Raw genomic sequence first — 23,395 nt, 5'->3', positions numbered from 1 at the left:
TCAATGAGATAAATACGGGCTTTACAATCTCTGAGGGCATTTTGGGAAAAATTAGACATCTCAATTCATCATTTTCTGTTTTCTCGGCGATGGTGCACATGTGCTTTTATACTCTGCATGCTTGTCTGACTTGTTTCCTTTTAAACTGTTACTTTACACCCTTAATGTTAAGGGTCATCACTTGTATCTTAACTATTCTAGGTATTCTACCCAAGGCACTGCTAAAATAGCCATATGCTGACAAGAATGTCCGGGCATGTGTGCAATGGTGATTATCAAAGCGTTGCATCTAATCTAGGTCTAGGTCGAGGTACTGTGTAAAACAGTAATATACAATTTTTTACTGGGATACATTAATTACATAAATATCCTCAGATGTCTGAGTGTTTTCAGTGAAAATAGGATAGACCAGATATTAAAAGGTCCTAGTCCCATGGTCAAAAACTCATGTGGGTGCAACTTTCACCTCTGCAAAAGTTTATGGGCAGAATGATGGATGCTGTGTTGAGTAAAGCAACTTGGTCTGAGTCCAAGTTCGAGATAGTTTAACCAAGCTGCAGGTAGCTGATAAAGCAAAGGAGGGGGGGCTTAGATTTCAGCCCCGTCAATCATTAGGTGCTAGATTGTAAAAATACACCTTTTCACCACAGCGTAGAAAGTGCACCTTATAAGGGGAGCGAGGAAATCAGAACCGACGTGGGTGAAAGTGGTGAAACATTAGAGAGAGGGAACGAGAAAAATAGAACAGATGCCGTCATAGAATTGGCACAAAATGGAATTGCTGTCTGCCTTTGTTAATCAAGAGCTCTTACGTTTGGTTGAGTAATTTTGTTTGTGTGAAAACAAAAGCATAATTAACAGTTCCCTCTCCCATGCCAAAGGAAAAAAAAATAATAATTGAATACGTCAGTTGAACAGGAGCCGAACAGAACATTTTGTTGAAGAGGATTCAGGTCGTCTGTGAACGGATGTATTAACTAGGCTTGCAACAATTTTTTAGAGAACTGTAAACAAATTATAATGGACAATGTTTCAGTGTTAATGCGTTCCAAATCAACAACCTGATTTTGGAAAAATAAAATAATAAAGAAAGTTAATGCCACAAAGACCAGATGTCTGCACCGAGAGACTCTTGGTTAAATATTTGCGTGTGTGTGTCGAGATTTGATTTGATTTTCTCTGACGTTACTGCACTCCTACAAGTCTTTCATCATTCATCTTAAATTGTGTGCACGGAATTCTTTTCCTTATTAATTACCTTTTGCTAGTTTATAAAAACACCACATCCTAATTCAATCTCGGTCACCTAATGCATTAGCAGGCCATGAAACAAGCCGGTTCCAAACGACGTCCTTGTGAACAGCAAGAGTGCCGTATGATTAACGTGATTAGCAGCCTAACTGTGCTGAATTCTCCTCTCTTCTTTCTCACTTCTTTTGGATTTTTGAGTGTGGAAAGAGCTTTAATCAGTGTCCCTCAACTTCAAATTATATGCTATGGTGTGGTGGGGGAGAAAAATGGCTTTGGCGCAGGCTGCTGAGAAAAATAAGCAGTGCTGTCACACTCCGTGGGTAATGTTTTGTGGCTCGTCTTTTTGTGCCGGCTGAAGTCTTATCTTGGAAGGGGTAGAGAGAATCAGATTGATTCATAAACTGGGCAAAAATAATCTTTTGGGCAGAGGAAAAAGGAGCGTAAAATGTAAGAGTGTCATACTTGAAGACATCTGCCCCTAATTCCCACGCTTCCATAATCCAGCATCTTTGGCGAGGAGGGATTCCCAAACAACAATACGTCTTGACAAACACTTTTCTCCAGCACGCTGCTGCAGCAAGTGACCTGTGACAGCCTCTTTGAGGAGATTGTATCCACTCAAATACGTCCAACAAATATATCTTATTATGGCCTGCAGGGATTTTCCCTGAAGAATAACCTCAGCCGTGAAAAGTTGTGTTCCGCTTGGGAAGAAAAGGGTCGGGCTGAATCCAATCCCTGTGCAGCGACCACAGAACCTAAGCCAGAATGTGACCGGAAGGGTTATGTTTTTATGGCTTCACTTGGAAAATCCAGTGCAACCAAGGCTTATTTTCTTCTCAAATTCCTTTGTACTTGTTGGGTAATTTTGCAGCCAAATGTGATTTTGGTGACATAAAACAGCATCCACGTCTCACATAATTACACTTAATCAGATTTGAACTCAATTTTCTGAATATTTTATTGCTTTTGTGTTGCTACACAATGAAGAATGTCATGCATTTTACAATACTGCATTGCATGTTGATGTCATAGCGCACTAGGTAAATATCAATCGTCATTACAAATTCAATATCAGACATACTAGCAGCTGTAAATCTACATGCTTAAGGGGCCAATGTGTTGAATATAGTGGCATACAGCAGTGAGGTAGCAGCTTGCAACCAACAGAATACCCCTCACCTCGCCCTCCTCTTCGTAGGAGAACCTATAGTGGCTGCTGAAAATGCTAAAGTGGCTCTCTAGATCTTCTTGGGTACCATAGAAACATAGTGGTGCAACATGGTGGACTCCATTGAAGAGGATCCACTCCCTCTCTAGATACAGTGGGCTCATTCTGCCAATAGATCCCACTAAATGGACCTTTAGGTGCAATATTAGTCGACTATAAATATCTGCAAACATCAGCTCACTGTGTAATTGCCTGTGTTCTGTGTCCACGCCAACATGCACCAAATAAAGAGACAGCCAACACTGTATGCAGTGAAGTGCATACTGTAGGTGTTACACAGGAGAGAGGAACATGCTTTTAATTTGGTTTTCTGGGGCCACAGTGACCCAAAGCTGTCAACATCTGACAAGACATCAAACTCAAGCAGAAATCCAGGCTCAAGTCTAACTGTGGTTCCACGATCTCTCAAATGGATTCCACTCCATAAATGTAACTGCATTAGTCCTGCAAGACCTTGTAAACATTACCTCAGAAGGCGCACACACACACACACACACACACACACACACACAAGCTCCTTGGTGTAGCACTAACTAAGCAAACATGTAAACAGTCACAGATCATGTTTGAATGGTACCTTTATCTGTTTGTTGCTTATTTAATTAGAGCCCAAGCAAGGAGGATATTACTTGAGTTAGTCACTCAAGCCATTACACCACAGCAGGTGAGACGTTTGCTTTGCACAGAGGATGTGTGTGTGTGTTTGTACAGTTGTAGCAACTGCAGTATGATGCCAAACGATGCTGAATTTATGCTGCACTCGAGCAACATTTTGGAAACTGAAACGGCCGCTGTTGTCATACAACGCAAATGTGACTTCACTTGTGCTCGTATTTTGTGCGACTGATCAATAGATATAATCTGCTAATGGGTTGAGTTTATGTCCAGTGGCCTTATGTCTTCAGCAGAAATCTGCTCACTGAGGTACTTTTTGAGCCAATGTCCTTTTTATACTCCTCCCATACTTGGCACCACACGCACTCATATGGCCTGATAGCCTGGCAGTGGCTAATGTGTGCAAATTGTCATTGGGAGTCTTTTTATATCAAGCACCAGTGCTCAGCACTTCTCTAGAAGGTGACTTCAGCATTTCTCTCCCGTCCATCTCATTTAGAGCGGAGATCCATTGTTGAATATACAGTATGGGTCTGTAAAGCAGAAACTGCCCTTGTCTTAGACTGTCCTTGAGATTGCAGTTCTCAGCTTGACGGATTAAGGAAGTGGGGGAAATCTCTAAAAACCCCTTCTTATTGATAATTTCACCTTTACGTTTTCACTGATATATATATATATTGTACCGGGTAGCTTGGTAGTGTTTGTTCAAGTCATTTATTCAGCACTTACTGTATACTTATCCCAACACATACATTCAAAAACAAATGCACGAGAAGCAAACTTTTCCAATTTCCTCTCTTAACAGGATGCAGCTCAGAGTTCCTGAAGTGGTAATGAGGTAGCTCCTTGCAGATAATTTATGTAACCACAAGTCGAAAACCAACCTCTTGAGTCATGGCTGGGAAAAACTGCTAGCCGCTTGGCCCCTGGTTGATTAATTATTTCATTCTTTACTTTCAACATGTTGCCAATAACCCAACATCTGCAAAAAAATGTCCGACAAACATTTCGTGGCTCAAATTAAAGCGTGATTAATCTGATTTCATTTTGGTCTCTTGGCCTTGTACGGAAAATGCTGCGGCAGCTCTGTTGACATGAGTTGTTAATCACAGCACACGCTAGCAAATGTGTTCAATTTCCCTCCCTTTATTTATTATCACAAAGGCAATTCTTGTTGTGAAGTAAATGAGGGTATAGCTTGGAGTTGTAAGGAGCTTGAGAATGTCAAAGTACTTGTTTATTACACTTTTGTTGTTGTTGTTGCATCTTGATCTCATGCTCTATGCTAGAAAAGTTTTTCACATACCTCACAGTTGATGTCATGACTTTGTGGCCATTCTAGATGAGCATGTGCGCACAAGGCAGCTGTAAAATGCATTTCTGGGCGAAGCGAGAATGCATTCAAAAGGCCAGAAACCTTTGTAACAGATCATTAATTTGAAATCCACTGCCCTAAGGCATATCAGCTGCCTGCACTGGAGTTAGGGGCTACCATCATGTAATGTGTACATTCTATAGGAGAGGGAAGATGGGCTTGGTGAAAGGGCCCTTTGTCCACATGACGCAACCTCATTTTTCCCGGTTCTTCACACTTTCAGCGAGTCATACTGTGGTTAATCAATAGTGTGAGCATAAATACCATCTTTTTACTGTTTTTGAAAATCTTGTTGACCTGGGCGACACCATTTCTAATTTAAAATGAATGTTGTCCCACACCATCTTTTCTCCATAGAGCTGAACAACCAGGGGCACTGCATACTGCAGCATATGAACAATTCTGACTTCTGAAAGGATAGCTAAATTATGATCTCTTGAGCACTTTGTTTTAGAATACATTGCAGTTTCACAGGAATTGCTTTTTAGTTCGCATGGATTGTCACATCCAATTACTATATTCAACACGCATCCATGCGCCTAGGCTTGCTTCTGGCTATTGTGTTTGATCAGGTATACTTTTGACTCACTGTAGAATCGACTAATTGTCTGTTCGACCTTGAGCAGGCTGAAGAGAGCTTGGACAGGAGCTACCTTGTACAATTAATTCCTTTCCTCCTCCTCCCTGTCTCTCTCCATTTGAATGAGCACCTTTGAAAGTGCAGCTTCTCACATTAGACTATTCCTTCATTCCTTGATGGTCGCTAACGCAGTGCTTTCAGAAAAGATAAGTTGATAAGACCGAGCATTTTTTTCCCCTGTTACTTGTGCTCTTATTCATGAAGAGCATTACTTCTGGAGAATACACTTAGTCACTACATTTTAAACAGAATGAATATTGTATGTTAAGTTAATATGGCCACTGTGGCCCTGTTTACACCTTGCATTAACATGGAGTCTTGGGTGATCCAATCACAAGTGAACAACTGTAAGTGCAGGTGTAAATGCACCCAAGAGGGACTGAGATCCGAGGCTCACGCCACATTCGGAGGTGGTCTGGGCTGCATATGGCCACATTCTTTTCGCAGTGTGTGTGCAAATGTATCCTGGGCCAACTGAAGGGCCTCCCCAACTGACGTCCTATGCGCAAATGGAAGTACTCATTTGTGTTAAAATCGAGTTATTATTAAGTGCAAAACAACAAGAAGCCACAACAACAGGCGAAATGGACTGGTTTGACTGATTTCCGATAAGTTACCTGCGTGCTAAATGTCTTTTAATTTCCTGCAGACTATGCACGGAAAGTACATTTCTGCCTCCCGCCACTTAAAAACAACAATGCATTCGGTCTTTGCAAACGGAAATGATGTATGCCTTTATTTGCATGTAGAGCGGGGAAGTGGGATCCAATCACAAGTGGTCACTCGAGACGCATATGTAGAGGCATTCTTATGCCAGGTGTGAAGAGATGTACTTAGAGCTGCTCGCTTGCGATCGGATCACCCAAGACACATGTTAATGGCAGGTGTAAACAGGGCCTGTGAAACTGAGGTGAACTGACTAAGTGGTTATCGTTTTAATGAGCAGCACATCAATTTTGTGCAAACAAGTACCCCAGTGCCAGACACCTACGAGCTTTTAACAAGAGTGAAGCCAGAGCATTTCTCATTACCTTAATGGATACTGAAAGAGATAAAGATAACATATCTTGAACATCATGTCAAGGACTTACAGTGATGAACAAATAAGGATGCATGGGCGAAGATGTCCTGCATAGCTAACAATGTGTAACTGCCAAGTACATGACCAGCGTTGAAAGCATGAATTATGTAGGATTGGAAGTCATGAAACCAATCTGAGGAGACTAAAGAGAATCCTGCTGTGTGATTGGCTGTTTAAAAAAAATATCAGCAAACAATATCCTTCCATCACTGTCAAAACACGTCAGTTCAGGCAGGGACACAGAGTTGCATCGGAAAGTTTTGTAGTTCAGTCTGAAGTCACTCATTTGTAATACAGTCCCTTTCTGAGAAGATTTATCCATCGAGGTGGTTTCTCATGCCAGATACCCAAAAGCATTGTTGGAAGGCGGCCATGATTGTTGTTTGGCTGCGTGCAGGCTATGGCATCTCAAAGCTGTTTCCAGACTGATGTCTCCTCATGAAAATTTAATGAAGAAAGTGTTTCCAAAAAGGTGCCGTTTACGAGAGCAACGGAAGACACTAATTAGCCGTATCACAGCAGGGAAAGGAAAACTTAAGGTGCACATAAACCTCATTGGCATTCAGAATGAGCAGGTTTTGTTTTGCAGATTAACACTTAGCTAACGTCGCGGAGAGGCAGACGTTTTGCATATGGAGATCTCATGGTGTGTAAGGAATATTCCACTCTGCGCCCTCTCAAAGAACATCACTCGCTGCGAGCCAAAAATACTTCCCGTTCAGAGCGGCGAGCTTCAGACAAAGCTGCTCTGGGCTTTGATTTTCTTTGTTTTGCTAAAAGAACATATTTAGAGCAAGGAGCAACGTGAGTTATCTGCTCTCGCATCTCATACAGCAGCAAGATGCAGCCCGCCCTTGTTCGGGCGGTAAGATGAGACACCGGCAGGAACAAGACAGCTTATACAACACAGCCACCTGCCATCATCAAAGAACTTCAAAGCTCCACCTCGCTTGAATACATGTTTAGCCACTGTTGCTATGGTTTCTTTTTTTCGCTCTTTGAAAGAATAGAATTACATTTTGGGCAGTCATTTGAGCGTAAAGACAGGAAAACAGGGGGAAACACTTCTAAAGGTAACAAAATTCACCTACCAGCATCGCTTAGCCTCACAGATTATCACGTTAAAAAATCTTCTCAAAAGGAAGAAGTATTCCTCATCATAATCTCTCTTGAAACCACAAATTGTTCTTTTTCATTGAGTTTTTTTTAACAGATTAGACAGGAGATATAACATGTTAATAATTAATTGAGTGTAAGAGGTGCTGTTAGGTGGGTTTTACCTCATGCAGGGGTATCTCTCTTCTCATCTCTGAGGGATAAAGCAAATATGTTTATTTCCCAAAATACTCCTGAACGACTCCTTTAATTACCTGCAGATACCTGAACTGTGCTGTTGTGCGTTGTCACTTTTTGTTCATTTTCTGTCCTCGTCAATAATATGGGCAGGGAAAGCAGTTTTTAAACATCATGGCTTTAGAAATAATGAATGCTTATTGACAGAGTTAGTACAGTTAGTAGAAAGGTAAAAAGAGTTATTTTTTAAAAAAAAACGTACATCGTCTCTCTCCTGTTTGCTTTATCTTTGACTCACTGCGTTGCTCTGCAGCCTCTATGACTATAATTTCCACTGGCACTCCCTCCTCACAAGCTCTGCACAGGGTTTGATTCTCTAAATCTGACCTCTGCCGCCATGTTTCTCCACCTGTCTCCAGAGGACCAGCTGCCCCCTGGTTTCCCCACCATAGACATGGGCCCACAGTTGAAAGTGGTGGAGCGAACGCGCACCGCCACCATGCTCTGTGCCGCCAGCGGCAACCCCGACCCTGACATCTCCTGGTTCAAAGACTTCCTCCCTGTCAACACCACCAACAACAATGGACGCATTAAACAGCTCAGATCAGGTAGGTTTCCTCTGCTGAAAACTTAATTACAAAACAGGGAGTCTTCTTTCCTGTTTTCCTCTATCTGATCTGCTCCCCCTGTTGTCTCCTCTGTTCTCTCATCCTCTTCTTCCTCCCATAATTTAACTTCTCATTTGGCTTTTCATTTTGTAGGTAATGGCATTGTTTCTACTATTTCCTGTCCTCTACTCTGTACGCCCCGGTGTGTGTTGTCTGTATGTGTGTCTCCCTTTGTCTTCCAGTGTTGTCATTGGGCTGTTGGGATTGTTCCCCCTCTGTGTTTGCTGGCTTCTGCCCTAACTTCTGCCCTCATTGCTCACTGCTGTGACTTTTTACAATGAATTCCTTTGCTGTTTTGTGTTGATTTCCTTTCCACTGCATTGGTGCAGTATTTTTTTGGATCCATTCTCTTCATTTCTTATGTCTTTTTTTTCCCTCTTTTTTTCAAACAATTAATAATCAACATTCGGCTTCATTCAGAATCTGCTAAGGAGAACACGTGATTTTAAAATAGGAAAACGTGCAGAAAAGAAAACCAATCATTGTCCTTGTGCATTTGTTGAAATTTTATTTCAAAAGAGGGATCATAAAACCTCCTCTGAATAAATATTTGCTTTGCATAAGAACTTCTTCAGGTTAAAGAAAGAAACATTGAATTCTGGACACTAATTAGCCACAGTAGTGCGTAAAACTTCATAAGGCTTTTTCCCCTACCCCTTGATTCTTTGAATTTACTGCCCCTGCTTTAATGTGTAGATGCCAGCTTTGTTTTTATTTGCCTGTGACACACCCTAATATACCCATTCACCTGAATATCACAAGTTTGATGTCAATATCTCAATCCAAGGAGATTAATCTATCTTCAAAAAAAAAAAAATGTAAACATAAATCATAGCTTGCAGCTTTATGTGCCAGCTGACGGCAACACATTAGCACGACGTGTAAATTTTAAGTCTTGTATGTTTGACCACCTGTCTTCACAGATTTCACAGCTGTCCTTTGTTAAACCGTCTTGTTAACCTTACTTCCTTGCTGACTTGTTTTCAACAGAACTGTGTAGAATTAACCCTTATTTCTAATGTGCGACTTTGATTCACGTAGAGTTATTAAAGCATTAACGAAACCTTGTTAACTAAACTTAAAGAATATAATCATATTCTTATGCTGTCTTTCTTCTCTCTATATTTTTAAATCTACAGAATCCTTTGGTAAGTGCTTAGCTCTAAAGCACACATCACCCCCCCACTAATTTCCATGTTTCCAACAACTATTAAAATGCATGGCATGCATTTTACTAACAGATAGTTTAGTCTCAGGGTTACTACTAGAGACACACACACTCTCCCCTCACCCCAAGGTGCTCAAGTGTCCTTCCACTGCCAGCTGTAGTTTCACCTCTATCTGGAGATTACAATCCCCAAATCCTAGTTTAGTGTTGTCATATACTGACCTGGGTAATGACCTGTCCTCACATGTTTGTACTCACTCACTGACCCACCACTCACTCACTTATGTAATCTTTTAACACCAGCACAGTAGGTGTGGAAATTTCAGGAGTTTTTTTTAGGGAGGTGACCAGCTCAGATCAAGCGAAGGGATCAAGTTCTTTTCAAACATGTCTGTTCTCAATCTCATATACAAAGTCCTCAAAGTCTCTCCCTTCAGTAGATGGTCTTCAGAAGCCATTGCCACTTCCAAAATGGCACCTCCCCGTGGTACATCAATGTACAAGTTCTTCTCTCTGACCTATGATTTTTCTATGATGAATCCTGTCTTTCTCTGCCAGTAGAGTACAGAAAAGTTCTTATTCTCTCTCTCTCTCCTTTCTCTCTCCTCTAGTACCTTTATTTACGTACCCTGTTAAATCTAATTTGATTCTTCTTCCAAAGCCCCCAGCCTCTATCTACTCGTACTAATGCTTCTTCTTTCTAATCTTATTTGCATTCATATTATCCACCCAGGTGGTACACCAATAAGAGGTAAGAGTGCTGAACTGACGTTCACAGAATGAAAATAATACAAATTCATTCTTGCTGTCAACCCATCCATTCACTCGAATCACCTCCATTTTTGTCCTGTTTACCAAGACCAAATCCCATTACGTTCATATGGACCTTCCTTCTTATTTGTCCTGTTTCGTTGACTAAATTTGTATTCCATCTTTTTGTCTATGCTTTATTTCCTCCTTTGTATTCTGGTTTCAAGAGCCTGTTTAGCTCAGTTGTGATATGCTTGCCCTGGCTCAAATAAGCATATCCAATGACAATTATTTTTTTAAACTATATTTTTTCCGTTCATTTTTGTTTTCTTTTTGGCCATAGCGAATCATGTGTCCCTCTTTTTGTCCAACTAAAACAACCAAGCATTTTTCCCCCTTAGCTGTTCTTGTTCAGCACTAAAAATATGCACAGATGCTGTGGAATCACGCAGGCATGCTGAAGACAACATTGCCTCTCCTCTGCTTTTTTCTCCCAAAGAATTCTTTCTATCTTTGCAAACTATTTTTTTTCCATTTCTTCTATTTGCTTTCCTCTCCTGTACCTCTACAAAAAAGCCCAAACAACCACTTTTTTGATAAAGTTTCTACGGTGCTTTTTTTCTCTTTCACCTATTTTTCTTACTTTTCTTGGGTTTGGAGACTATTTTACTTTTTGACTTTTTTTCTTCAGGGTTTGGGGAAGGCAAACAGTAGAGTCTGGCGAGGACCTGATTGGCTCATTTTTGCCGTGTGACATGAAGCTGGAGAGTTGTTGATGCATAAAGCCATTTTTCCCTTGGTCATGTGACACCACACTGCTGATCCCATTGGTGGATTTTTATGGGTGTCTTTTGAGGCTTTCACAAGCTAAAGCAGTGGTTGGTTACCTTCTTGTCGGCTCAAGCCGATATTTTGAATTTTGTCTTCTAATACAATTGCATTTTATTTTTCAGCTAAGGGTTGTCAGAAGGTTGTAAGTTGTGCCGACATACATTTCTTGCCAAGATTTGCATGTCAAAACTTTTGTTACAGAGGGTTATATGTTGGTTTTGCCTTACACAATACTTCAATTAACATTTTTCCATATATATGAGCAGCATTTTTCGATTTTTTTGTATGGGCTGCATTTTTTTGAAAGTTACTTCACCTAGATGAAGTCCCAAATTATTCTGTTAGGTGAATGTTACACTTGATATGTGATTGAATATGCTCAAATTCATACCTAAATTTCTTTCTTTCAATTGTCCTCCCTTGTTATGCTGCTTTCTTATACTGTAAACCTCTTTTGTTTGATCCATGTTTCCCTGAAGCAGTATCACTCATCCCCATATTGACCAGTCCAGTGACATGTTGTATATTGAAGGGCTTGGCCCTATTCTTCAAAGTGAAATTATGACATTTTTTTTTAACATTGGCGCTAGGATGAGTGTCTTTTTAGACCCTACAACCTAAAAAGTAATCAGTTTTTTTCTGTAAAGAAGTCATCAACAAGGCAAATGTACTGTAGACAGAAGATATCATAGGTGTTTGTTTTTTTCATTTCTTTTCATTTGGATTTGGTTGACAATGTGTTATTTTCTTTTCCCTTGTTGTTAGGCCTGTTAAGAGGAACAATATATTTGAATTGCAATGTTTTGCATGATTACCACTTGCAGCTATCCCTCACCTATAGTAGGATAACACAGCCTCCATTTTTACCTCAGCCAAAGGATCAGGCTGCGATAATGATGGGGGATTAACTTTAAAACATAGAGTTTATAGTCACAGATACAAGAATGTAGTATTCATTCATGCAGTCTATTGGATATTGTTTAATTATGACTTTCCTCAAACTGTCCAACTACTGAAGCTTAAAAGGACAGAGCAAAACTAGAAAAGAAGGCGGCTGATGTTGGCCTCGAGCTTTGAGGTCAAACAAGTTCTTTTCTTTTGATTTTTGCTTGTGAACTCTCTGCGATCGGCATAATTTTAACCAAGCATACTCTGCTACCCCGTTTGCTATTCCCAACCAGGAGCCCTCCAGATAGAGCAGAGCGAAGAGTCTGACCAGGGGAAGTATGAATGTGTGGCAACCAACAACGATGGAACCCGCTACTCGGCCCCAGCAAATCTATATGTCAGAGGTAGGAAGCGCGTGCTAACGGCGCTGGCATGCTTCTATCAAACATATCAACTTTCTCTTTGAAATTCATGTGGAATCTTTAAATCAGCCACTAAAGTCTGCAGGGGCCACATTCCTGTTAGGCCACTGTAAGTATGCTTTGCTTTTGATTTTGTGGTTCTTTCTTTTTTTTTTTTTTCTTGCACTCAACTTACCTGCACTGATTTGAACCTACAGTATCTGATCTGTTATGTGCTTCTGGTCCTTTCTGTTGATTATCCTGAGCCCAACACCAATGACTAGACTGCTTGCTGTGTTTATCTACTAATTGCCTTTCAAACCTGACTGCCGGAGGTGGTACAGGGTGGATGACCCTCCTCCATCAGTCCCCACTCTTTCCCCAGCAGTGAACAGATCCTCTCTGGCCTTCTTTTTCTCCCAATTGATCAACATTGGAAGGACACTTTTAATCTCACTACTTTTGTTTGTGACAATGACATAATAATTAAAAGAAATCAAGTTAAAAGCAGTGGAGAATCATTTCAATATAGAGAATTTTCATTATCGGACTCTACATGTAAAATTAGCTTGTGAGAACATAGCTTTTTTTGTTGCTCAAGAAATATATAGCTTTATGATTTTAGCCAAAAAAAAGAAAAAAAGCACAGCTGAAGTAGTAGCAGTGGCTTGCTTCTGGTGATGTTCTTTTCACAGAGGCTGTGATTTTTCCCTCTTTTGCTATCAAAATGTTTGCTGCATTGGTGCAAGTGTTGTCACTGCTTCTGCAAAACCCGCTGTTACTCTTCCAGTATAGTCAAGTATTGTCTTAATTATATTCTCTATAAGTACTTGTTTTTTTTGTGGGGGGAGGGGGGGTTTCACATACATTTTACACTGCTCTTCAGTCCTATGGTTAGCTTTTATAATCACCAATTACCATCCAGTTCCCAAGTAACATCATGCACAATATATAATAAAGCAAAATAAATTAATTTGAATTCTAAGCTGACCACATGGCTTGGGCAGAACTTCTGTTTAAAGCAGATATTTTTTATTCTAAATGTTTTGAGCTCAGACAGGTTGCTTTGTAACCTGGGTGCCAGGGAGATACAAGGGGCTCCCTGCACCTTCGAGACAGAAGGTCCTTCGAATTGTGAAGCAGCATTTGAACCTAAAACATGGCCTTTTTACTCTCTGTGTTTCCCTTGTTTTTCTCCTGTCCTTATTTCATTTTGTTCCGCATCAAATTCCCTACATCCCTCAGAGCTGCGAGAAGGTTGGTGTGTTTTTACTTTTTGAACACAACACAAAACTGAAGTACATTTGTTTGCCACAAATTATTTTTTTTTTTAAACTTCTATCAACATAATTTCTGTTTTTGTCACACGTTCAATGTTCATGTTCCCATTGAGAATGCCCCTGGTCTTTGTCAGAATGCTTCACTGTCCAACAGGTGGTGCATGTTTGCATCTTTGAGGAGGGACGATATTTGCATCTGTCTGAGGGTCGATTTGCATGTCACCTGTTAAATGCTTGAGCTTTCCCCAGCCCCTGTCCTAACCCCTTACCCTGTCAGTGTTCCTGCTTGGTTTTTTCTATGACGAACAACAAAGCGGGATCATGGAATAAGAAAAAAAAGAATAAAGAATGAAATGTAATCAGGAAAAAAATTCTATTTAGGAAATAATATAAAAGTAAATGTGACACACAACACACGCAGGAACAATGTTCTTGATTTCTGTGGGCTCCTGAAACTAATGGCTGCTGTTCTACATAGATGCAGTGCAGCTCCATATGAACACTGAATCTTTCTCCCCATAGAGCCATTTCAGCATCACCACGCTCAAATTTTCCCTGTGGTGCTCTCCCGAACCGAAGTTTCTCAGAGATAAAAATATGTTCAAGCAAAATCCATCCTTTGTTGTAATTGGCACTAAAGTCAAGCGCCAAGCTGTAAAAACAACCTTGCCCTCAGAGATTATGCACTTCCTCTGACGAGGATGTTTCTGCGCAGGAAGTCATGAAAGAATGATGTATTTAGTGCGCTATCCACATGACTTGACAAATGTAATGATATTCAAATGAGCAGGATAATATTATGTCTGTGGGGAACGTGATCCAATTGGATATTAATTAAATATTGAGCGAGAGAAACGTAGTATTTAATAATGCAAGCAGTTCCCCTAGTTTTCCTCTCTGGAGAGCTGCAGTCTGCTCAACAGAATGGGCTCTGTGAAGCAGTCGCAGGCAGCAGGAAGCGCGTGCCGATGTTGCAGTCAAATATAGCAAATACCTGCACAAATAACAGGAACTACTGTAGAGGCTGTTTACAAAGCAGGTTCAATTAATGGCCAGTGAATACAAGTTTTCAGACATTTAAAAGTGACGTATTCATTAATGTTTTCTTCAGGGTTCACTAAAGGATTTAATGAGCAATCTAGCCCAAGATAAGAGTGTTCTACTTTAACTACCATAAGCAGTAACACTGACTTTATTTTTACTTTCATCCTCCTTAGATGTTTTAAAACATTAGTTATCCACATCAGCTGTACTTAAATATGTGTATACAAATGCTCACCAGAAAAATCTGAGGAAAAATCAGATATTTTTTTTGTTCTGTCCTTTAATTTATCCCTTGTGCTGAGATGTTGCTGCCCCCTCCTCAAAGTGTTCCTTGGTTCTCCCAGGACCCTTCGCTTGTGCTCGCCACGTTTACAGCGATGTAACACTGTCAGACTAAACCTTCCATTTACGCTGTGTGATACCACAGCCTCCTTCTGACCCTGTTACTACCTATTTTACCCCTGCAGCCCCCCCCCCCCCCCCCCCGACTCCCTTAGATGGTTGCCTCACAGAGTCACGTCCCCGTCTTGTTTGCATGACAGACTCTTGCTCCCCTCCAAAAGACCTTGAAGCCGTCATATGGATGTCATACATTTCAGTTCACTTAAAACTAACCTTTTCTTTGACTTTTTAGCCCGTTAGTTTTTCTGTTTTTGACATTTTTTTTTGGAACGTGTATCCACTAGAGCTGTCAAATGAATTTTTAAATAGAGATGAATGAAAACAAAATCACACGTGATCATATTTTGAAATTACATAATGTGGCTTTACTAGAAGTCCTTTGCATATGACACGTTTCTTAGGTAAAGGTAAAGTTGAACTTCAACTTTCAACCTCTTAGCCGTTCATCTTAAACTGCACTCAGAGGCCTGCTGTATAATAATTGATTTTGATTTGTTCACTGCCATGGACTGATTTGTACAATCATAGAATATAGTCTGACCAGACACATTAGTGCTTTAAGCGCCAGCAATAATTGGCTCTCTTGTGATAAGCTAAAGACCGCTTATTCATCACTGAATGTATCAGCATAAAGAAAGTACTGTATGTTTAATGACTTTTATCCTCTGAGCTGTGTGGCAGAGTTCTAAAGTTGAAAGCCACTCAAAAGTTCACCTTTCTAATCCATTTTATGCCATTATTTATATTAAAAGATTAGCACAAAGCATAGCAGGATTCTTCCTTGCATATACAGAAAAGGTAATGCAGAAGCGTAGCTTAGGCTCGTGAATCTGTATCGCAGCCAAAGGGTCAAAAGGCCAGACAGGGAAACATGTTATCACTCTTAAGTTGATCCAAAATGTGGATGCATAACATTTGACAGCCCTAGTTTTGGACTTTTGAACTGAGCCCGAAAAGCACAGAAAAAACCCCATCCCCCTTCTGATGTGTTTGCGACTCTCTTCTCTCGAGTATTATCTTTGTTTGTGTGATGTGAGAATGTGATGTGGCACATTGTCTCACATTAGCTGGAAGTACGCAGCCTAAAAGTTGTTTCTCTGCATACAACTGTGGAGCGCTGTCGACCCTCCGGCACTTCGTGCAGTTCTGTATATCTGTACCGATGGTGATACAGTATTTCCGTGCATGGCGCTCATGTCGGTGTTAACCCATTCACCATTGAAATCTGTTAAGTCTTGGATCAAATGCGTTTAAATGTGTTTTCTTAACCTTCATCAAACAATCATGAATTATCCCTCTGGAAACAGATTTCATTTTTATGCTGCAATTAAACCTCTGCAATTCTGCTAATGTTCGTGTTATGTAATGCAAACATGTTAAACGATTAGCCACTTTGCTTTTGGCAACATTTGAAGAGAATTCAGAACATTTTTCTATAAAAGGAGTTCAGTTGTCCCATTTTCTGCTGGGTTTTCACACCATGTTTTGTCTTTTTCAGTACGCCGGGTGCCACCACGATTCTCCATACCACCTACAGACAATGAGATCATGCCAGGCGGCAGTGTCAATATCACATGTGTGGCAGTGGGCTCTCCTATGCCATATGTCAAGTGGATGCTGGGTGCTGAAGATCTTACACCAGAAGACGACATGCCCATTGGACGGAACGTCTTGGAGCTAACAGACGTCCGGCAGTCCGCCAACTACACCTGTGTGGCAATGTCAACCCTGGGGGTGATAGAGGCTGTGGCGCAGATAACGGTGAAAGGTGAAGCGACTTCTTATTCTTTTTATTTATAATTAAAGGCTGATTTCAGCAGCATGCTCCAACAGCACACATAAGGCTGGAGCTGGACTTAATAATCGCTTACTTCCAGCAATTTTATCAAAATGTTTTGCATGCAGTGAAAAATACATACATCGGTTTGAGGCCATCTTATGTTCGGACTAAACTATGCAAGTGGAAACTCCTGGCAGTGCTTTAAAGAAAGTTATTTACCTCTCCCTGCCACGATAAGTCATCTGTGGAGGATTCCTTAATGCTTTAGACGAGCCCTGGCAGCAACCTCAGTGCATTTAGATGCCAGATTGAGAATATAGTGAAGTGCTTATCTCTCAGATGGAGAGCTACAAAGCTCACCATTTCTGTTAGCAAGAGGTGGGGGGGAGCCAGCGTGAGAGGGGTGTGAAACGTAGTGAGTATTGTTTGGTGTCCTCTGTAGGCATGGTACTTATCTGAGTATAATCATATCTGCACTTCAGCGTACCAGAAAGATATCCCAGATTGGTGTCGCCGTGTTCGCGGGCACACGAGGGACAGACTCCCACATACACACACTCGGCTTTGTTTTTCATAGACATAACATAGAGATATTAGTCACAATATAACAGTCTGGCAGCAAGCTCCCCCAGAAGCATACTTCAGATGGCATATAAAGACAATATATAGGCCTGAAATCTTTTGCCATGTGCCACGGTGCGGGAAATTAAAGCAATAAATTTACCTGTTAAATTATTTAAGTGATAAACACTGGGAAATCTGAGATTAACGACAACAGCACTCTCAGAAGCTGAACAGGGGGTGTGCAAGCCTTTAATCTCACACAGTAGTGAATATGCAACTTTTTTTTTTTTTGGTTTGAACAAATGTAAGCTGGAAAAGCAAAATAATACTAAGACTATCCACCTGCCCTACAGAAAGCATACTTGTGACTCTAGACACACTGAAAATCATCAGTACTATACCTTTTTTAATGTTTGCTGTATAGTTTGGATTTTTGTTCATATTTATGTATAATTATCATCACAGCATTGCCCAAAGCTCCTGGCATTCCAGTGGTGACAGAGCGCACAGCCACCAGCATAACGTTGACGTGGGACTCCGGCAATCCTGAACCAGTGTCCTACTACATCATCCAACACAAGTCCAAGTACTCAGAGGACTTGTATAAGGAGATTGACGGCGTAGCCACCACTCGGTACAGCGTGGGAGGCCTCAGCCCATATTCGGACTACGAGTTTCGGGTGGTGGCGGTGAACAACATCGGGCGAGGGCCACCGAGCGAGAGCATCGAGGCCAAAACAGCTGAGCAGGCACCCAGCACGGCGCCAAGACAGGTCAGAGGTCACATGCTGAGCACCACCACAGCTGTCATCCACTGGGACGAGCCAGAGGAGGCTAATGGGCAGATTATGGGCTACCGGGTCTACTACACCATGGATTCCACCCAGCACGTCAACCTCTGGGAGAAGCAGATTGTTCGGGGGTCTAACTTTGTCACCATCCAGGGCCTCATCCCCAATAAGACCTACTACATCAAGGTTTTGGCCTACACCTCAGTAGGCGATGGACCTCTTTCTCCAGACCTTCAAATCATCGCTAAAACAGGAGGTAAGCATGTTTTTTTCATTGTTAGAGAATCCATCCAAGACAAATTCAAAGTTTAACAATGTCTATAATTCCACAATTACACTTTGAGTGTCACAAACATTTCTGAGGCCAGTCCTCATTAGTGGGTTACAGTTGTTAACCAGAGCTGTACACACACAAATCTCCAGGCTGTCAAGAAAAACTGCAACTGGCTTTCTCGAGTGGGAAAAATAGCTTTGTGTGAGAAAAGTTAACTGCGAAACTTACATTCTTTGTTGTTCCCTCGCTGTGAAAATGTCGAATACTGTTTTCAGCATGAAGTAACCATGTACTACGTGTCTGCGCTGGACTAATTTGACTCCAACACCTGAAATACACGGTGGCACCTGTGCTAGCGTGACTGTAATGATAATGAATGGTGCAAGACGTGAGAAGGTAACGAATTCATCCCTTCATTCCACTTGCAGTTCCCTCCCAACCAACCGACTTCAAAGGAGAAGCCAAATCAGAAACGAGTATTTTACTGTCGTGGATCGCCCCAGCACAGACTGGACAGGAAAATCAGATCACAGGATATGAACTTGTGTACAGGAAGAGGGATGACAAAGAGGAGGTAATTATTTCCTGACTGGACCCACTTTAACAACCCTTTGCATTAAAAGTCTCTTCTAGCAAACTAAATCATCTCAATCACACAGTCACCAATTATTAAATAGTAGTTTGTGTTGTGAAATTCTACATGTTTTTATGCTTCTCCAACATATCAATACCAAGAGCTTTTTACCAACCATGAATAAATTGCACATATTTACATAATACCAGACCTGCAAGATAATTCTCATGTGTCTACACGATACTGCACATAATACTGAAATAGAGTAAAAGGAAATGGATATATTTTCTAATATAACACAATAACACAGCATAATTTACAGGTTCAGTGTTGTTTAAATGCAAATTAACAATATTTATGCTAAGTAGTTATGAAGAGCGTCATAATCAGTCATTTGTTAAGATACACCATAATGCATGATGAAAAAATCCAGCTATATGACTGCATGACTGACAGAATCAAAAGTAGCTCATACAGCAGGATAAATCTGTATTGGAAAGGGTTGAATCTATTTTTTTTTTTTTTAACTATGAGACTTTGGTCAGACACAGCAGCAAACAAAGAACTTTAGAAGAATTGGGATTCCAATAGAATTTGTCAGTCACTATAAAGTGTAGTAAACTGAGTGTCACATTCATTTATATAAACTAACAATTTGTTTCAGTTCTAACAGCCAAAGATGATACCCTCAGATTTTATTTTGCATCTGAAAGGCCAGCATTCATTTCTTATTTGGAACTCCCTGTCTATTAAAAAAACTGACAATATGAAACTTTCTCCGCAGAAACATATCAGCTTTGAGCCGACAACAACATACCTGCTGAAGGACTTGAAGCCCTTCACGACTTATACTTTCCGGCTGGCTGCCCGGAGTAAACATGGAGTCGGAGCTTACACCAATGAGATCTCAGCAGAAACTCCGCAGACACGTAGGTCTTCTTCCTTATCTGACAGAGTTTGAACTATTTGGGAAGGGAACACATTTTCAAATGCATTCCAAATTTCACGTGTGCTGCAGAATCCGAAAAGTGACAAAAATGTCAGGAAGGAGCACAGATAAAGCGAATAAGATTTTTTTTTTCTTTTGAGGGTTCATGCATTTGAAAATATGTAAACATTTGAAATAGTAAATAAGCGTTCTGAAGTCCACCTGACCATGCAGTATTCATTTTGAAAAGGTTGCATGGACAGCGTACCCAGGCTTTCCTGTGAAGTCAGGAGACAAGGTTACAAAAACTTCCCCTCTCCACCTTTGTTGTGCAAAAACAGTCTTGACTCAAATGAATGATAAAGCCATGAATTATTTATATGAATGCCCACATATGCGTTACCCAACTGTTTTTTATAAGGTAAAGGGCATTTTAGGAAGCCTTGTCTCTTGACATTGCATGTCGGCCAAAAATAAGAGAAAAGAATTTTTTTTTAAAACTGAGCTTTCTATGTAGCTACGCTGCCAAGAACCACTTCTCAGAAAGACAAAGGGATTTTCCCATTTATACTCAGGTCAAATTAGAATCAATACAGTTGTGGAGTAATGATATCATAGAAAGCTCAAAACAAGTATTGTCTCTGTAGTTAGGGACATTTCCACCCAAAGACCTCAGATTTATGAGATCGGTCGAAAACCGACAAATTGGATTCTGTTGTTTATTACTGAATTAAATCAAATCCAGTGCGGTGTAACCCGTTTGAGAATTCGACCTCAAATCATCGGTGGAAAAAACCACTGAAGTGCTGCATTTGACTTTGCAAATCCAACATAACTCTGAGGTCTCTAAAGACAAGGGCAGAGATCAGGTGGGTATGAAAGCACAGAAGTTCACACTCTGCCCAGATGTATGCTCTGAGGTAAATGATGAAGTTCATTAAAAAGTGCATGTCAATGTTATCAGAATCTAATAAATCAGTCATGTCTCCTTGGGAAGTTCTCTGTTGTACAATCAGGCTTTTACCACAAACCAACAGGCTTCGGAAAGGTTGGTGACAAATACAACATTTTTCTATTTTAAACTAGTTAAAGCATCAACCTTTATGTTTTTGGATTGATGGTAACTGCTTGCCAAATTTGTCTTAGTTATTACATTTATTTTGGAATGGTTTATTGTAATTTATTTCTGGAGTACTTTAAATGATTTTAGGTTTTTATTTTAGAATTAAAGGTAAAGGAAGTGGTATATTAGGATATATGATTTTTGTTTCCCTTAGTTTTTATCATTATTTTTTCATGACAAAGGTAGGTTCCATATGTTGAAGCTGTCCTTTTTCCAATCAACACCTTCCATTCATCATCAGTGTGTACACTTTTGTGTTGGTCTTGGCCTTTTGCTTTGTCTATATTTGTGATTTTTCATTGATTTTAAATACTTTTCATTGACCCACATAAGTCCTTGTGATTTTTTTCCTCATTTGTGTCATTTTATTTTCCTCTTCTTTTTTTTCCCCCTCTGTTTGGTCAATACCATCATCATCACCCCGATCAAAACAAAACTTGAAACTCCTTCCAAACAAAAATCCAACTCAATGAACGGCCTGACCAAACAAAAAACGCTGCACCTGCACAAAATCCAACGCACCAACCAGAACCCTCGGGCCCACCTGAGGAAGTTGAGTGCTATAGCTCCAGCTCCACCAGCATCCTGGTAAGTTGGCGGCCGCCCCCAGTGGAATTACAAAATGGGATCATCACGCAATACAGCATCCAATATACTGCGACTGAAGGGGAGGACACAACTACTCATCAAATCTCCGGCATACCTCCCGAAAGCTCCCAGTACCTTTTGGAAAACTTGGAAAAATGGACAGACTACCATGTGACGGTCACTGCCCATACAGATGTTGGAGCAGGACCGGAAAGCCTGCCGCAGCTCATCCGCACAGAGGAGGATGGTATGTGTTCGCTAAAACAAAGCCCCTGCTGCAAATCCAGTCTGCCCCTCTTAACCTACCCCGCCAAATACTAACAACCGTATCTACAATTCCCTCTTCTTCTCTACCCCCTCTGCCTGCTTCTAATACGACTGTCGCCACTTGATACTCTCAGCCCTATTTCGGACTATGCACTTTTTTTACCGAACAAACTGTGACTCACTTTGTGAAAGCAACTTTTTTTTGGCTTTTTTTTCCTTATGCTGCTCAATTTCAACACATGGTATGGCATTTTCAGCTGCAGGCCTCCAACTTCCCATCCCAACTGTCATTTTTGAAACAGTGTTTTTGAACGGCTCCCTTTTTTAGGAACTTGGCAAAAGGACAAGTTCTGGACAGTGGGAATAACAAAAGGTGGAAGAATTTTTTTTTTTTTTTGAAGGCCATTTTTTTAAATATTTTTTCTCCCTTCATGTGATTGAATCATTTTTTATTCATTTTTTCCTTGCTCCATAGCCAAAATTCTTGTAGTGCTTCAAGCATTTGAAACACTTGAAGCCCCCCTTTGGCTCCACTTTTCTATTTTGACAAAACACATTTTTATTCCATGTTTTAAAAATCCACTCTACCCATTTTTAATGTTTCAAGATTAGGTCAGTTGTCAGACCTGCTTTTGCTGTTGTTTTTTTCCCCTTACCATTGTTGAAATATTGATGTCATGCAGTGCTTGTTGCAGTTTGCTGCACTTTTGTGATTTTTTGTCACTGCAGCATTTTCCGCTACGGCTTTCGGGCAAGATTGAAAAAGAAGGTGAAGGGGTTCACTATAATTTTGACCTTTTTTCTTCTATCCCATGGTGTTCCTCCAGTTCCTAGCGGGCCACCTCGTAAAGTTGAGGTGGAGGCTGTCAACTCCTCATCAATTAAAGTGATCTGGCGTTCACCGATGCCCACCAAGCAGCACGGTCAGATCCGAGGGTACCAGGTGCACTATGTCAGGATGGTTAATGGGGAGCCCACAGGACAGCCAGTCATCAAGGACATCCTGATTGATGATGCCCAGGTACGACACCCTCCTCAGCCAGCCACCTCATCTCTCAGACGCATAGTATCGCTTTCTCACTCTCACCTTTACATGCGCCACAGCAAAGTCTTTTATCTGGACTGCGAAATATATCATGTCATAAAACAATGACTATTTCACTGCTTTGTCACTGATTTCAATTCCACTGGATGCAAAAGTTGGGCACATATCTGCACAATTCAATATATGATTACTGCTACTTTCATTGTAATTATTTTGATCAAGAAACACACTTATTTGGTGGTTGCAGACAAACTGTGTGTATATTTTTTCACCAGTGATTACTGTCTGTACTTGGGCCTTATTTGTTGTCTCTTTTCTTTCCATATTCTTGTATCATAATCAGTGGGAATATGATGATTCAACCGAACATGTGAGTAGCTAAACTTGACAAAAACACAATTTTGTTTTCCCCTGCTGTCATCCTCTGCATGAATGGCATGTGTGTTTTGAGCATTAGGAGTTCAAGACCTGAGTTTAGTCATTGAGTGCATCTTCTTAAAATATTTCTCAAATGGAATCCTTGAATGACATTTTGTTGAGCGT

General features: G+C 40.6%; 1 protein-coding gene across 5 annotated transcripts in view; it reads left to right on the top strand.

Annotated features, from left to right (window-relative positions):
- Positions 1-23,395, top strand: part of LOC121626666 (receptor-type tyrosine-protein phosphatase delta-like) — a 130,592-nt gene that overhangs the window by 71,486 nt on the left and 35,711 nt on the right. For all 5 annotated transcript variants that reach the window (XM_041965302.1, XM_041965299.1, XM_041965301.1 and 2 more), the window contains exons 5-13: positions 7,906-8,094; positions 12,085-12,195; positions 16,417-16,686; positions 17,728-18,309; positions 18,756-18,901; positions 19,686-19,830; positions 21,482-21,787; positions 22,635-22,828; positions 23,196-23,222. In XM_041965302.1, coding sequence (XP_041821236.1) covers positions 7,906-8,094; positions 12,085-12,195; positions 16,417-16,686; positions 17,728-18,309; positions 18,756-18,901; positions 19,686-19,830; positions 21,482-21,787; positions 22,635-22,828; positions 23,196-23,222 — 1,970 coding nt within the window. The remainder of the gene's footprint in view (positions 1-7,905; positions 8,095-12,084; positions 12,196-16,416; positions 16,687-17,727; positions 18,310-18,755; positions 18,902-19,685; positions 19,831-21,481; positions 21,788-22,634; positions 22,829-23,195; positions 23,223-23,395) is intronic.

Source organism: Chelmon rostratus, chromosome 23, assembly GCF_017976325.1.
Source record: "Chelmon rostratus isolate fCheRos1 chromosome 23, fCheRos1.pri, whole genome shotgun sequence".
In the NCBI taxonomy this organism is placed as follows: Eukaryota; Metazoa; Chordata; class Actinopteri; order Chaetodontiformes; family Chaetodontidae; genus Chelmon; species Chelmon rostratus.
This window is presented reverse-complemented; position numbering and strand designations above follow the sequence as displayed.